Raw genomic sequence first — 16,704 nt, 5'->3', positions numbered from 1 at the left:
GCGGGGCTGCCGGGAGCGGGGCACCCCTCTGCCCCGTGCCGCTCCGCCCCTCGCAGCGGGGAGGGCGGCTCCTCTCCGCTCGCCTCGGCTTGCCTTTGCCCGCGCCCAGCCCTGCGCGGGGGGAGCCGTCGCCGCTGCTCCTTTTGTGGCTGCGGCTCCCGTCTCGAAGAGGTTTCTGGTGCTGCGGCGTAACCGTGAGAGCTCGGCGGGCAGGCGAGCCCCGGCGCAGCGGCAGCCATGGGGCTGCAGCCCCTGGAGTTCAGCGACTGCTACCTGGACAGCCCCTGGTTTAGGGAGCGGGTGCGAGCCCATGAAGCTGAGCTGGAGAAGACCAATAAGTTCATCAAAGAGTTGCTCAAGGATGGGAAAAACCTGATCGCCGCCACCAAAAGTGAGTGTGGGGGGCGATGCCGGGTCGCTGCGGGGGCGGGGCCCGGCGCTTGCAGCCGCTCGCCCGGCGCTGGGGGGGTTCGCCTTTGTTGCGGGGAGTTTTGCACAGGCTTTAACAGCCTCTCTCCTTTGGGACCCCCGCCAGCCGCTTTGGGGACATCGGTCCTTTCCAGCCCTTGGCCATAGAGCGGGGATACGGGATAGTGGCGGTAGCGCTGGCGGCGGCGCCGAGTGACTCCGCTTCATGTAGTGCCGTTTGGGGCTGCCCGGTCTCTTGGCCGGGCCCGGCTGATGGTTTGGCGGTGCCGAGCCCTCGGTAAGCTGGGGTGTTAAATCCGCGGAGAGGACTCGGGTTCGGGTTTTACCGGTGCCTTGCGAGCTCAGCGTCTGTGAATTGCGTATCTCAAAATAACGATGCGTGTGTATATGGGTCTATAGTCAGTGAAGAGCCTGCTGAATATACACCTTTGTCAAAATTTTAACTATGTTCAGGAATTGCCGGACTTACGGTTCTGCAGTGACAGCACTAGTTCTGTGTCTTTGGCCTCCTAACATGTGATGGTTATTTTTATTTTTGCATTTTACTCATTAAATGTGCGTGTATATATATATTTATGGTTAGCTATGCTGTGGTTTGTTTTGTCTTGAATGCCATGTTAGTGCATGTTCTCAATGTACTATTGTAATATAATGTCTCCCATTTAACTTAAGATATAGTAGTGTAGTCTCCTAAATATCTAATAGGATGATTGACTACCAAGTATTCAAGTAAAACACTAGTGTAATGCTCTGTCACTGTGGTCTCAAAAGTGTACTGTGTTTTTGGTATCATGGAAAACTTTTGAAGGCAGGGAACCAGGCTTTTAAGATATTTCCCATGAAGTAAACTGAGAGGGATTTGGCCAATGGTTTGAGCAGCGTAGCTGCCTGGATATGATGAGTGTTTTAAAAACAGCGGTAACTCATTTCATGCAAATAAAGAAGCAGTCTTTCCTGGCTTTGTCTCTGATGTACTTGGGTAAAAAATGGTAGAAAATGTCATATCAAATTTCACTTGTTTGTAACTCTTATTCTTTGGCCAGTTTATATCTTGTTATTGCAGATTGTGTTCCTTGAGGATTATTTAAAATCTGTGACTTGAAGTGTCAGTATAAATCATTGTAATTTGGAATGCAAAGTAAAAAAGCATCCCTAAACTTGGAAAAGAACGGTAGAGCGAAATAATTCCTCAAGCATCTAGATGGTGTTCTGGCAACTGCCCCAAACACTCGGTTTCTCATGTATGGTTATATACACAGAACTCAATTTGAAAGCATGGAGCTGATGGTGGTGAGGAAAGGCCCAACTTGTATGAGCCTCCCATTCGCAGCAGGATCCTGTGCTGATGACTTTGGCTTGGTGTGCAGTGTATGGCGTGCTTAGCTGTCTGTGGTGGGAACCAAAGGAGTCAGTGTGCCGAGCAGAGCCACCTGGCTTGAGGGTCCTTGGTGAAATATTGAGGGCCAGCCCATGGCAAATACTTAAGAGGTGCTACCTGAGATTCTGCCTGGTGTTCAGGTTGTACCAATTCCTTCCCTTCTGTGATGACAGTTGGAAATTTTCTTCTTGGGTTCAGGTGCTGCACCTTATTCTAACAAACATCTGTGCTTCAGCATACTTGTTTGAGAAGTGGAAACGGAGACTAGATCTGCCGTTATGCGTTTCAGGTTCCTACAGTTGTCTCTCCCCTTTTGAGTACCCTGTATGATGGGTTTGAAGCCGGGTCATCTTCCTCTGCTGCTGGTGTGAAGCAGTGCCCCTGTTCAACAGACATTAAAAGAGAAATTGAACCAGAGGAAACACAAGGAAGAGTTAAAACCCATTAAAATCCCAGTGGTTGGAGTGTTGGTCCTCAGTGTGTTTTCAGTAGAAAACATTGGCATCTAAATTCTTTGAGGAATCTGACTCATTTGCTGTCAGGAAACCAAAGGGGATTAATGTTTTTTCCAAAAGACAAGCTCAAGAAGCGGTCTAGACATAGCCACCTATTCACCTCTGTCAAAACTGCATTTTCTTCACAAAGACCAGCTTGCCACTTTCTACAGAATGTGATAATAAAGCAGGGCATTTCAAGAGCTTGAATGACGGCCTCTTAAACAAGAGCTGATTCAAATTTTTGGAAAATTGTTCTAGTCTTTTGAACAAAGAATGTTATCTTAATAATAGCTGAAGTATTTCTCTGTTTCTAGAACCAGGTAAATGATGAAATTTACATCTGTTTTATTTGATATGTGAACGTAAGAAGCTTTTCCAAATGGGTTATAAAATAGAAAATGCAGTAGGCACAGTATTGTTCTTAAATTTGTGGGAAATGAAGTGACTACAGTAGAGAACACCGGTGTTTCCCGCCCTTAGCACTTTGCTTATTTCACATGTAAAGCAGTGGCTTACAAGAAATGTTGTGAGGATTCTTTAGGTGTGAATAACTGATGTGATCGAGTAGATCCCACTTCCTGCTTGCCAGACAGCCCTAGTGAGTGACTTTGATGCTGCTCGCACTGGGTTACGTCTTGAGAGGTGGTGAGCAGATACTGCTGCCACTCCTTCTAATCACAGGAGTCATCAGTGTTTCGCAGGACAAACAAGTAACATGGTGTGGATCCTCTCTTTGGCTCCTTGCCATTTGTCTCCTCAGTTGTATGGGAGTGCATTTTCCACATAAAACTCAGAAGAATTGATTTTTTTCTTGGCATAGGACTATACTGCTTAAAAAAAAAAGAAGAAAAAAGGTTCTTTTGCATTCTTAAATTGTTGAGTTCCCAGTATGAGGCATCCTTCAAGTGTATCTTTACACTTCTCAGTTTCAGTTGTTTCAACAATCTGATAGAAAGATAAACAAGACTGACTCAAAGCTGTCTTGTTTCCTGTGTCATGGTTTGAATCACCTAGTTGTCTAGTTCAAACTAAATATTGGAAGAATTAATAAACAATATGTGTCTCTTTCTTATGATGGTTAAAAGTTTTAAAAGGAGTGCAGAAAGACTTTTTTTTCCACTGTTAGTGATCAGTAGGTACAAGCACTATACACATATGACTTTTAAAATAGAAAAGCACGATTTCTCAGAGCATTCTAGTTCAGTTAAACAAGTGAAGATCAAAATAGTTTATAAATAACTACACATGGAGTTAGATGATGTTCTGTTTGGAGAAACTGAATTTAAAGGTGCCTGGTCAAACTATCTCTATTCTGAAACACGAGAGGTACTTGAAAGGTTTAGTTTTGGGCTCTTGAAATCTCTGAGATGCAAGTTGTTGGAAGCTGAAGAATATACAAGATAAACAATAAATATTTGCTTCCTAATTTTCCCTATGTTGGTCCAACTCTTGGTCTCTTGACATGAGTGTGAGATTTGATTTAGGTTTTTGAAGATACTGTTTTGGAGGTGAGACTTTTTTTATAAGCATACAGCAGGCGCTGTTAATTTTTATGACACCTTAAGGTGGATTAGGGTATTAGGAAGAGTCAGCGCAAGCATAGGTTTTGGCCCTGGGCACCTCATGGGGGCTTTGCAAAGGATTCTTGTGAGCGCGTGCTCACAGCTATTCCATATGCCTGAAAGAAGAGTCTCCTCATTCTTGGTTTTAGACTCACATCAGAGCAGAACTCCATTTAGGTCAACTGTGCTGACTTTGTAACAGGCTGATGAAGACAGAAGGTGGAGAAACCAGGAAAACAAAAGGTTAGTTCCCTAGGAGGCTTTCAAGGGGTAGTCCATATGCTGTGGCCATCCGAGGGAAGTTCAGACAAAGTTTGATAAGGAAGGATGCCCCACCTGGGCACCTCAGCTCAAATGCATCATAAAGCCTTTCATCAAGTCAGGACCATCTCTATCTACTACCATGTGGGCACCACAGTATTCAGATACTTTTATCAGCTGTGCAAGGATGCAGAGCAGCCACTTTCCTCTGCTCACACCCTGAGAAACTTCCTACCCAATGGCCCCATTGTGTGGTTTTCACTGAGGTAGAGTTTGTTGGAATATGAAGAATTACCAGTAATTGTTACTGAAGAATTCTGGTTTACTCAGGGAGTATTTCTGCATTTGTGAGAAAAAATTGTGACATCTGTTTCTTTTCCACTGAGGTGTTTTTAGTCACTGGTCATTTACAAGTTTACTATCAAGAAGTTAAGCACAAACGAAATCTTGTTGGCGGTGGGAATAATGCCATTCCTAATCCCATTTTTGACCTAACATAATAGGCTGAGTTGTTTGACAAAGTTGACTGAAGGACCTAATCCAAACCTAAGATCCAATCTGATGTCTGAGTTGGCCAAACCATTGTTCTTCATCTTGGACGGGTCTTTTAGTGTGTGGTTGACCTCTCAGATATTGGTCTAGGCATGCCTTTGGTCTGACCTACTGTGGATGTTATTATGTAGCTGTAAAGGTTGTTGTAAACCACATCATAACACAGCATCATAGCCACTCAGACCACTTGAGCTATGGTGCTTTTCTTTTCATAAGCTCTAATTGTCCATATTTTACAGCTTTCTGTAGTATAATCTGCACTTATGAAACCACTTAGCTGAATGTGTAACGAGTGCCAACTCTCTAAGTCTTAGGAATTTTCTGCAACAAAAATGTTGTTCTACTGACACTCCAGTACACACCAAAGAGGTAAGGTAAAATACTTAATATAGGATTTAGAGAAAAGAAATGGACAATCACTAAACATTTAGAAAGAGTCCAAAGACCAATTGAAAACTGATGTAATTCTTACTTAACAGGGAGGGAGAGTGGGTAATACTGCAAGAGGGCCTTAGTTGAACATGTTTGCAGTTTCCTAAATCAGCACTGATTAGTTAGGCCTCTGTCTTCGATTAATTCACCTTGAATTCAGTGAGAGCTGTGAATTAATAAATCTTGTTTAGTGTTTCAGAAAACTGTTTTAGTTTTCAATTAGTACCTTGAAAATAAGCTTTATTTCTGTAATAAGGCATGCTTTAAGTGTGATAATGGTAAGCAAATAAATGCTCTAAGTGAACACTGATTTAAATTTGAGATATACTCTGCTAGGGCACAGTAAAATAAAAATTACTGCTAGGGCAGTGCTAGATTCTGTGTCACAAAGGCTACTGAGCAGTATGTATCTTTTTAAAAAAACCCTTTCTATTGGAATTCAACTCAATAATGGAAACACTAGAAAACTAAGGCAAATAGGTACTTTGGGGCCCATCTGATACATCCCTTAAGAAAGAACTGCTCATTATAACATAATAGTGTTTCTTTCCCTTCTCTTCAAGATAATTGTCACAGCTAGGGCCTAATTAAGTGAGACAGTACCTTTTTTTCTGCTTGTAGATAAAGTTGCTTCTGTATAAGGATCAAGGAAGTGCTTTCTTTTAAGAAAGTACTCTGTAGAGTATTGGGTTTAGCTCCACCCGAAGTAAAGCATTCATTACTGTGTCAGTAGCTATAAAAAGTGTCAAGCTCATTCTGTGAAGGATGCCAGTTTGTCATCTTGAATCATGTCTTTTCAGCTTGGATTACTAACTAGCTCCATTGCCTTCTTTGTCCTGTAGATCTTTCAGTTTGTTTGTTTTGGGGTTTTTAAAATTTATTTTCTGTATTGAAAGTTGAACATTGTGCCAGTCAACTACACGATGTGATTTCAGAAAATATGTATTTTCATGAATTTACATGAATTTTCTCAGTGATAAGAGATGTGATGGGCTGTTGTTGGATGAAGTGGTTCTGTATTTTGGTTGTTTTGGGGGAATTTTTAGCTTTGGATAAACTATGCAAGCAGTCATTGAAGTGATTAGCGTCAATGTCAGTCTTTAGGACAAAACCAATATAAATAAGTAGAGTGGTTTGTAATTTCTAGATAAGTTGTCTGGTAGATATGTTGGTAAGCTTTTTCCTGATAATTTTGTTTTTAAATGGCAAGCCTTTTGGAAATATAATATAGACTTTTATGGGATCTGAATCCATCTTAAGGAGTTGGAAAAAGAATGGTTTTGCACTACAGGCTGTAAAGGACAAACACCTGCTTGCATTAAATCAAGAAAAGTAGGCCCACTGCTAAGGCTGCAGGTGTATGCTGTTTCTAAAATTATCTTTTGCTTGCCAGCTCTGTATTGCAAATATATTGCAAATTTTAACAAGAAGAGCTTATGATACTGATACCAGTTCTCAAGCTGGTATAAAAATCAACTTCATAGCCTTTATTGAGATAGAACTTCTCTTTCTGATTGGTATAGATTTTTTTTATAAGGGGGCAGGGAGGGTAGATGACTTGTTCCAGAGCCCTGTTCTTTTTTTTTTGATGCACAGCAAAGGGAGTAGCATATAGGCCAGAGGCTCTGCCCTCACATTGGAGAGGAACGCTGGGAAACATGTTTTGGAACAGCACAGTGGAGTTGCATCCCAGTACTTCCCTCCCTTCCCCAGCTGGTTTTTAACATTACATAATTAATATACATAGTTTACATTTACTTTAGAGCTTACATTTTACAATACCAACTTCAATCACTACTGCAGCACTTAACATGTTATCATAAAAATAGTCTTGGTTGTTGGAGGGAGATAGTCAACAGAGTGAATCTGGGCAATGTGCTCAATGTTTTAATAGGGTGGGTTATATTTTTTTGAGATAAGTTTTATGACCTGCTTATGCTTGATGGAGTTTCCTTTTGGTCCAGTGCCACTTTTCTGAGTTTCCAGACCAGACTTGTGTTGTTCTGTGACAGCTGTTCTTGAGATGTTGTGACATGTTCAGTGTTTTGATCATCTTTCAAAAGCCTTCATGTTGTTGAGTTGGCAAATTGGGACACTTTGAGCAGCAGAATGCTTTCCTGGAATATCTAGTGAGTGTAAAATATATGATCAGATGAGCTTGGGCACATATCGGCAGAATAGTTTAAGAAACTACTGTTCAGGGAATTTAACACCTCTCTCCTCTGGTGGTTGCTGCCACCCACTGTAGTTGTCAGTTTTAATCAGCACTCAACATCTGTCTTGTTGCTAAGTCAAACCCATCTACTTTGCCAAGTTTAAACTAAGCCATTATCACAGAATCACAGAATCGACTGGGTTGGAAAAGACCTCAGAGATCATCGAGTCCAACCCTTATGTTTTGCAATGAAAGAGTTGAGGTAGGCACAGGTGCTCTATCCCAGCAGCTCCTGTGGAGACTGTGCCCTCTGGGTATAACTTTGATAGGAGAGTGAGCAGGTAACAGTGGCTGCTATTGAAAATGCCCCACGTTGTATGTCTGCGATAGACATATGTGTGCTGTACAAAGTGTATGTTTACGTATGTCACTGGGAAAGAATAAACTGGAAAGGGAAGGCTGTGCTTGGGTTTCTACTATCCTTAAATTCTTTTTTTAAACAGATGTTTCTGGCAATTTTTGTCAGGCAACCTCAATGTCACATTGCTGTTCTTCTATACCTACTTGCATGTATGGACCAAGCTTCTTACAGCCACTCTGTTCTTTGTGAATGCCTTTTACTCCTCCTGCTCTGTTTTTTATTTCCTCCTCTTGTTCTTTTCCCTCCTGTGTGTTTGTTCATCTTTTAGGATAAAAATAGAAAGAAAACATCCAGTCCCTCAGAAGCAATGTGACCATCGCAGGCCAAGGCCAAATCAGAAGTTCCTGTAAATCATTCATGCTGGAGTTCTCCTCTGTGGGAAAGGAGCAGTGGAAGGCAAAAATGATCTACAGAGGTGGAAGATCATAGTGTTGATAAATGGATGCAGTTTTACTACTGCTTGCACCTTTGAATAAATATGTTGTAGTTGCCTCTTTAGCTGAGAGGACTGGACAGGTGTGGTTTATCAGCTCATTATGCAGGTCAGAGAAAAAGCTTTTGTGTATGCACCTAGCTGGTCAGAACTGCATGTCCTTGAAGAAGAAGAAAAAAAACCCCTTTGTTTAATTTGGCAAGGAAAATTGAGTATCCAGGATGAAACTAAGCAGGACTGTGTACCAGAATTGGACCTTGAAGGACGTTCTAGTGTGTGGTGTCCAGGAGTAGGCAGTCAGGCACTTTGTTGCTGGTGAGTGTTTTTTAGCTTTGGAATTTGTCTATTTACTCCATTAGGCTGATGGTTGTGGGCTTAGAAGTGGCAAATTAATGGTCAAGAGTCGGAAGCTTGTGTTGCATTTGCAGCATTTCAACCTTAAGAAAAATTAGTCTGCAATGTATCAAATCTTAAAAGCTGGGTTCACTTCTCTAAAGAGCACTTGATTTTTGCTTGTATGTCTTAATGTGTCATTTTTTTTTTTTTTTCATTTATTGGAAAGAGTTGCATGACTTGAAAATATTAATATTTGAATGTAGATACAAAGGAATAAAATTAATTAAATTTGATAAGGAAACTTGTCACAGATTTAAATGAAAGTATGTTTACTTAGAAAATGCTTCTGTAAAAAAAATCCCAACATCTTGCAAACAGATGGAAGGAGCATGCCACCAGGCCACCAAGGACTTGAGGAAAACTTTTCAAAATATAATTTTGGCAGTGGGTCACTGTTCTTAGAAATCAGTCGTGTGGTTGAGTTTGTAGCTTATGTGGATTTTGTAGTTTGCCTTTGAAACACATCGGTGCTCTGAGAACAAAACAGTGTAATTTATATTTTCAGTACTTTTTTCCTGTTAAAATATCAGGTTGTATGCTTCCTCTGTCAGGAAAGGCCTGATCCAATTGATAAGCTCTATTACAAGCCAAATGACTGTTTTTCCAAAGCTTTGTCTGTTCAATTCTTCTGCCTGCAAGATTTTCTGGAACAAAACTGACTTGAGTCTGCTCTTAAATGCTCTTGTGCTGTGGTAATATTACTGTACTTTTATTGTGCCTCATTTTCCTTTATGCTTTTAGTAGTTTTAAAACCCATAGTTTCAAATTTCTGCTGTACCTCTTGTGTAGCTGTTCCCCTCTTCTAGCAGCTTTGCTAGAAGAAATAACACTACCCAACTGTGTTGCTTCCTTTGTAATTTCTTCTAGAAATTAAAGAATCTAGTGCTAAAAATAATCTACAAACACTCCTCTGTCCCATGGCCAAATTGTTCTTTACAAGACACATCTGTGTGTCCACAAACTCCATTACTGCTCTTTCTGTTGTACCTGGGGGGGCAGGCTGCCCTCCTCCTTGAGAAACATGGAACCAGCTAGTCAAGCATGAAAATTTATTGTTGGCACCTGTTTTTCTCTTCTTACTGCAGTCTTTTGCTATGTTTTATGGAGGAATGAGGCAAAGCTTGTGATATTCAACTCAAGGGTTTGTGTAGTTGCTGCAATGAACTAAGGAAATATCTGTGCTACACCCTCGTATCTTGTATGTTGGAACTTGATCCTCTGTTCAGGTGAACTTTTCTGAGGGCCTAGAGCAAAACTGAAGGGCATATGAACGTAGATAAGCCAGGATACTATAGCTTCAGATGAGCTGAAATGTGTTCTGTCTCTTGGAAAGACTCATCTATCTGTTGCAGAACCCAAGCACCAGAAAACTGGTGGCTGTTATCTCTACGTAGTGCTCAAGTAGTGAAACCTGCTTGGGTTGTATACAGGGCTTTTTTTTTTTTTTTTTGAATTGCTACTATAGGTTGCTGTTAGTCCTGAGGATCTTTCTGCAGTGGATGTGTTCATGTCTGCAAGGTTCGTGAAATTATATGGTGAAATTTTTGTCTGTTATACAGCCAGATTTTTATCTGGAGGCAAGCATAATACAGTTTACGTTTTCCCTCTACATCTTGCCTGCATAGATGACTGCTTACTCCTCTTGTAACTGATTTGACTCTTTTGTAATATAACATGAAAAAAAGAACATTTAATGATGGAGCTTTTTATTTGCACAACGCTGACCAGACACTAAGCAGCAAACAAGTGAATTAAATCAATGGAATGGTGATATGTCTTAATCCCTTCATCCCAAGCAAGCCATGTCTAGAGAAGTGACTTTGGGAGCAGCTTGGGGCAATGCCTTCATCTTTGTATCTCTTTCTTTCCTTCACTATTTAAGCTATTGCCTCAAACTAGGGGACATTTATCCATAAAGCATTTCACAACTATCGAAACATCATAGAAAAGTGTTGTGTGTCAGTCCCTACTGCATTATGTGAGGTTGCTCCCACTGGTCTTGTTCTGTAGTCATTATTTGAATTGAGCAGTAGTTATTAACTTTTTTTTTTTTTTAAATCCTTTTCAAGTTAATTAGCTTAACATAGAATCTGATAGGACAATGTGCTGAGTTCTCCCACAGTCATGTTTTAGACATTTTGGTATGGAGGGCATGGCAGTATGAACTTGGAAAGCAGCTGTTCTGCCCTTGACGTGCAGATTATTCAGATGGAAATTGAAGTCAAAGGCTTGGCTTTTCTAAGGTTCATAGCATATAATCATTCATTTTTTTTATAGAAAATATCCATATGTAAAGAAAAACTTGGGTCTGCCAACCTTGTTGTAATTCTCTGTGGACATACTAAAATCCACTTCAGATTTGTAAAGTTATTGCAAAATGTGCTTCATTGAGAAGGTTTTTTTTCCTCTTTGTACTTTTTGTTTGTAGTTGTTTAAACTATTTACAAGGAAGATGGCTTTAATACCTTCTTGAAAATGTTTGGCATTATTACTGTTAATATATTTTAAAAAACCATTAGGGATCAAGATGTTAGTCAAGAAAAGTAGCAGTCTTGTTTTGGATGGAGCAAGCAAATGGACCACAATAGCAATTAATCTTATAGCTTTCCCCTCCCCAACTTGTCTCCGGTATGGAGAAGAATTTCTCTGAGTGGAATGTGACAGTGTATGTAAGCAACATGTAGCAGAAACAAATAAGTGAACCCCCTCCTGAAACCAAAACCTCAGCCCCAAAAGCATCAAACAAAACCCAAACAATTCTGTCAACATTTGTTTCGATTTCAGTACTTTTATAAATAAAGCTTTCAGCATATGCTTTTTGCTCTGGTTGTGATAGCTGTAATTTACTTGCTTTTAGGATTTTGAAGGCTTGTGAGCAGACGAAAGGGATCATATGCCTTTGATGTCTCAGATTTGAAACTAAATCCTTGTGAAGGGAATTTTTGTCTTTAAGCATAAAGAGAGTTATCTTTTCAGTAAGGATGCCATTCTTCATAATCAAAACTTTTTTCTTGTGGCCCTCTCCTTCAGTTTCTCCTCAAAAAGGAAAATCGCTATGTTTTAGTAGTGATCAGGAGCTAATCTCGGTTTCATGAGGACATTATTGAATGGCGTTGTTGAAACATTGCTTCCTGGGCGCTATTATTAGTGTAGTAACTGAGAGAGATACGAGCAGCTGCCAAGTTTCATTCTGAGTACCTAGATGTGTGGGTTGGATTGGCGTTCCCAGAGTGACAAGCTAAGGTGCTGGGGGATGCCAAGAAGGAATTTTGCTTGGAAAACAGTTGATGTTAGCTCATGGCTTGTGCTGCTGTCTCTCTCGTCTCCCTTCCGAGAGGTGTTGGTAGCATGATTCTTTAGATTGGGGTGTCAAACTAATTTTCAGTGGGGGCCACATCAGGCTCACCCTTGTCTCCAAAGGACCGAATGTAATTTTAGAACTGTGTAAATGTAGGAGTAGTTACATTTATACAGTCCTAAAATTACATTTGGTCCTTTGAAGGCAAGGGCGAGGCTGATGTGCCCCCCGGTGAAAATTACTTTGACACCCCTGCTTTAGATGGTTCTTGCCATAGCCTGCCAGAGTTTGCTGCCTCCCTCACCGTATTTGATGTCTTTTTAGTCTCCTATTCTGATGAAAATTTATAGAGCAAACTTCTGTGAATGTTCTAGTTTGAATATTAAGGAAGAGCAGGAAAGGTCTAACAGCATGGGGTTTTGCACATGCTAGCATGGAGGCATGCCCCGGGTTCTTAAGAGGGTTTGGGATAGAGCTACTAGGACAGAATAAAAGCTGAATCAATTCTTCTTTGAAGTATGTACCTCTAATCCCTTGCTAGGCTTTGGAATAGGTATGTTTCAGATTTTTAAAATATTTTTTCCTTTGCTTCCAGGCATCTGCCATTGCTCTTCCCTACTCAGTAGTAATTTATTGAGTAGAATTGACTCAAAGAGCAAGAACAGAATGAATACTGTCTGGTGATGGCATTCCCACAGGCCACTGACGTTACAGAGGAGGGGGATCTCTGTTGGCAAAATAATGACAAAACCGATAGGAATCTTATTCACAGACTTTTTTTCCGTTGTCATTCTGCGGAGTGAACTGCCATCTCTCCTGGTTGCATCCCTCCCTCACAAAACCTCTAGTGTTGTCAATGTCAGTTGAATTTTTATTCACTGAAGAACGATTAGGGGGAAAACAAGGGCTTTTGTACCTCTAAAAAATAGCAGATGGACTACATTGATATCAATAACTAGTAATGTCAGAGAAAGACAGATGAAGTTTGAAGTTGCTTGCATTTTTGCAGTTGCTTTGGCCCCGTTATAATGCTCTCCAGTGAAGTTTTCTTCAGCCTTTTTAGATGAAGAATTCTCTAACCCTTTCTGGGAAAACAAAAATCCATACTATTTTGTACAACATTGTAACATTGCTGTTACAGCTTTTATTTCTTGAACATAATTTTTGTGATTGTTTTCCTTTCCCCCCAATGTTTTTGTTTGTTTAAACCTGTTGGATTTGGTTTCTGGCAGTCACTTCACAAATTGTCTTTTGATGCTTTATGGACTATTGCTCCTTTCCGGATCAAAGACCACAGGAACGTTTTAGTGGCACGTGCAGTACAGGGAGCTGAGAATTCCTTGGTGTCAGTAAACAAAATAATTTGTTTGTTTGTTTTATTTTTTTTTTCATGTTGATGTTTGTCTGTGAGGTGGTTTAATGTTTTTGAAATGGTTTAGATTCCAGTAAGATACATAGTTGCCATTTTAAGTGGGTAATTAATGTGATGGGCAGAATAGAGAGTTGTTGCTTTTATATGTGCACCCTCTGTTGTGTCTAAGTAAAATGAAGTGTATCTTGTAATTACTAATCCTTCTGCATGCTGTTAGTGATATGAAATAATTAAGTAATTTCCCTTCTAACTGAATTCCTGCTTTGCCCTATAATTGTGCAGTGAATAGCTTGGTGTGGTGGGGATTCTTGATAGCAAGAAGTAACTTATTTAGGGTTGTGACTAGAAAAACCCAGCAGAAGGAGTTATGTGCTGGAAATGTCATCAGGAAAATTAAAGGTGAGTTTCCTTACTTACGATCAGCCCAGTCACAACTCATTTTAAATTCTTGGTAATGGTTTCCGGTGTTCTATTTATATAATTGTTTTTTCTGTTGTGTAAAGTATGTAGAATTTAAAACGTGTAAATAGGAAATTAGTCCTAAAAATAAACAAACCTCTTAGCCTACATAGCACTCAAAAAAAAAATAAAATCCAAAAGCTCATAAAGCATTTTAGATGCTTGCCTTTCAACATCCTGTGAAGTAGGTTGGGCTGCTGGTTCTGTTTACAGATGGGTGAAGTGAGAGACCAAATGATTAGATAAGATTGCACATCAAGTCTTTATTGGAGACAGAGCTGGTAATTAGGAGGCCCTGACATTTAACCTTATTACCCATGCATTAAAATATTCTGTTTGTAGGACATCTTGCAGACGTTGGGATTGTTTTGTGAATTTTATGACAGTTTCAGACTACCCATTCTGTTCCCTAGGCAGTGATCAGAACTGTTTCGGTGCAGGTGCTTGCAGATTGGAAGATGAAGTGTTAGATTTTAAGTGCTTGGTTTTATGCAGTCACATTAAATGTTCTAGCGAGGCGGTGACTGCATCTGTTTGATTCTTTGTACTTTCTGGAATATGAAGGAAGAACCTGGGACTCTATTTACTTTGCCTTGTCAGAATCTGGAACGTCTGGGCTTCTGCTGGCTGCAAATGTACCCCAAATCCAGCAGTCAATTCCAGAACTACATCTAGTCAGGCAGTAATCTACAGATGCTGTACTAGTCATAGTACATTATCTTTGGCTTATCCAAATCTCACCTTGTGCCTAGCACTACTTTCTGGCCAAGGGTGCAGGTGGCTGTCCCATGCTGTCCACATGCCAGCCCTGCTTGCTGGGGGTCCTCTGTCTTAGTCCCTCCTCCCTGCTTCTGCTTGCTTCGGTCTGCCTCAGACGCAGGCTTAGCCAGCTGCATCATTCTGAGCTCACTGCCAGGTTTGGCTCACTTTTCCCCTTTTCCTATCTTAGTGACCCTACCAACTTAGTGTCTGTCCTAACAGAAGGTTACTATTGAGACTAGTCCTAAATTTAGCCCTAAATTGTTCCTTCTGGACCCATCTTTAGTCCTAATTTGGTGACTGCAGCCTTTAGCAGAAACAAGCCAAGAAAGGAAATTTTCCCTGCTGATACTAACATCTCTCATCATTTGGCAAACCCTCGCTGAACTCAGCAATGCGTATTCCTGCTAGCTGCTGCCCAGCCCTGAAAGTAATCAACTGAATTTTTGGATTCTTCTCTTTCTGTGTCTTGACAGTGGTAACTACTAACAAAAAATTATCTGAAAACCCTTCAAGTGAATCATAACTCAAGTCTTGCTGTAACGTGAAGCAGGTGACTCATGTCAAACTGAAATCTAAACCTTACTTGCTTAGTTCCAGTGTTTTACATTGATTAATTATGGACAATTGTCTTAAATTAGAGTAGCATGCATCTTCAGAAACTAGGAGTGAAGATTATAAATTGTATGCAAAACCAGTGTGGCTTTTGTTTATGCCAATAGGAAAGAAGATGACAAAATGAGAATCAGAAGCAAGTTGGTGTCTTTTCGTGGGCAACAGTCAGGAATCCAGCTTAATTGGAAGTTGCCAATAGACACAAAGTTTCCAGGATTTCAGGTAATTTGGTATTAGTGATATCACTTGCCTTATAAGGCACTTTCTTAATCTCTGTTACTAATAAGGTTCTGCTCTGAGTTGACCTCAGACCAAGAACGTAAGAAGACTGTTTATGCTAAGGTTCCAGTTTGCAGATGCCTACTTTAGGATTTGGTCTCTGAACTTAGATAGCTGTGGAAGGTTTCTCCCCGACACTGCTCTGCTTGCTAACCTTATATGAGAAAGAAAACATCTGAGTGCTTTCCCTTTCTTTTGGTGTCTGTATAGCAAATTTTATGTGAACAATTTGTCTCATCTGTCTTGATGGCACTTGGTTTAAAGTTTTAAATACATAAAATCGTTATCTACTCCTTCTGTATCTTTTACTGACATAAATTATTTTCTGTGGGGAGGGAAAACTCTGTTCATTTACTAGATTTTAGTTAGGAAATGTTTATTTTCTGCCCTTGGTTCTGTATAATCTATGCAAATGTGAACATTGTTCAAAACTTACTGCTTTCGTCCAAAGTTCCCAGGCTGATCTTTGGCATGTTTTGCCTTATTTTGGTATAGGTTGATGTGATGTAGAAATAGGAGGGATCAACTTGTGATAATCAGGTTTGTTTTTAATTTGCTTCTGTTATTGCTAACTCTATACCCCAAATAAATGTGAGGTCAAATTACTTGTTTTGAAAGAGTGGTCTATGCTGGAGAAAATGTTGTGCTGTGCGTTTTGGACACAGGAACAAAGAGGCCTTCACTAAAGAGGGAATCTGACCTTTCTATTTTGCCTTAGTGTGGTTCCTTTCCCTTCAGACTTAAGACTCTTTTTGACACCCCAGTGCATCTCTTCTTTCTCTTGCATCACCCCACAGTTATACAGCACTTCTGTGAGCATTCTTGTGGTCAGCAACACATATTAGTACAAGTTGCACTTCCAGTTCTAAATGTGCCTCTGAAGAAGTAAAGGTGAGGAAAGAAACAAATGTTCAAGGTGTACCAAGGGCCTGTGTTTACCTAGATGCACATTTGTATTCTGAGCCTTGCACACACAAGGTGCAAAACTGTGATAATGAAAGGTAGAAGAACACTGTTGGAACTTCCAGAAGAAAAACTAATGATGCTCTGTTGTGCCTGTGCCTGGGCTGAGGTGTAGTCTCTTGCTGTGGGTGCAGACTCCTGAGTACCCAGTTGATAAATCTTCTGCAAGGGCCAGAGTCTTTCTATGAGAACCTTTCTCCCCTGCAGAAGGTTTTGGTGGAGGGTGCCAGGCACTGGAACTTTCTCTTTTTTTTTCCATCCCCACTGCCCTGCAGCTTTCAGGACTTCTGTCTGTAGTTTATGTGACATAGTATGTTGGGTGTGATGGTAGTCTGTATGCTCTTGTGGCTTTCACACTGTATACATTTGAATTTTAGTGTTACCATAGTATTGTTGTGTCACCTGTCATTAGCACAAATTACTTTGCTTTTAGACCCCAGATG

The 16,704-nt window shown here is 40.4% G+C and overlaps 1 protein-coding gene across 7 annotated transcripts in view; it reads left to right on the top strand.

The window, feature by feature from the left end:
• The first annotated feature begins 35 nt into the window (after positions 1–35).
• The window catches only part of ARHGAP10 (Rho GTPase activating protein 10), a 149,147-nt gene continuing 132,478 nt past the window's right edge, over positions 36–16,704 (top strand). For 4 of the 7 annotated variants that reach the window (XM_065061909.1, XM_065061903.1, XM_065061904.1 and 1 more), the window contains exon 1: positions 56–391. In XM_065061909.1, coding sequence (XP_064917981.1) covers positions 238–391 — 154 coding nt within the window. In that variant the 5' untranslated portion in view covers positions 56–237. Of the gene's footprint in view, positions 392–463; positions 707–16,704 lie in introns of those variants that run through there. The other 3 variants (XM_065061906.1, XM_065061907.1, XM_021284025.2) reach the window with 3 other exon arrangements.

Source organism: Columba livia, chromosome 4 (genome assembly GCF_036013475.1).
Source record: "Columba livia isolate bColLiv1 breed racing homer chromosome 4, bColLiv1.pat.W.v2, whole genome shotgun sequence".
NCBI lineage: Eukaryota > Metazoa > Chordata > Aves > Columbiformes > Columbidae > Columba > Columba livia.
The sequence above is the reverse complement of the archived record's forward strand: the minus strand, read 5'-3'. Positions and strand labels throughout refer to the sequence as shown.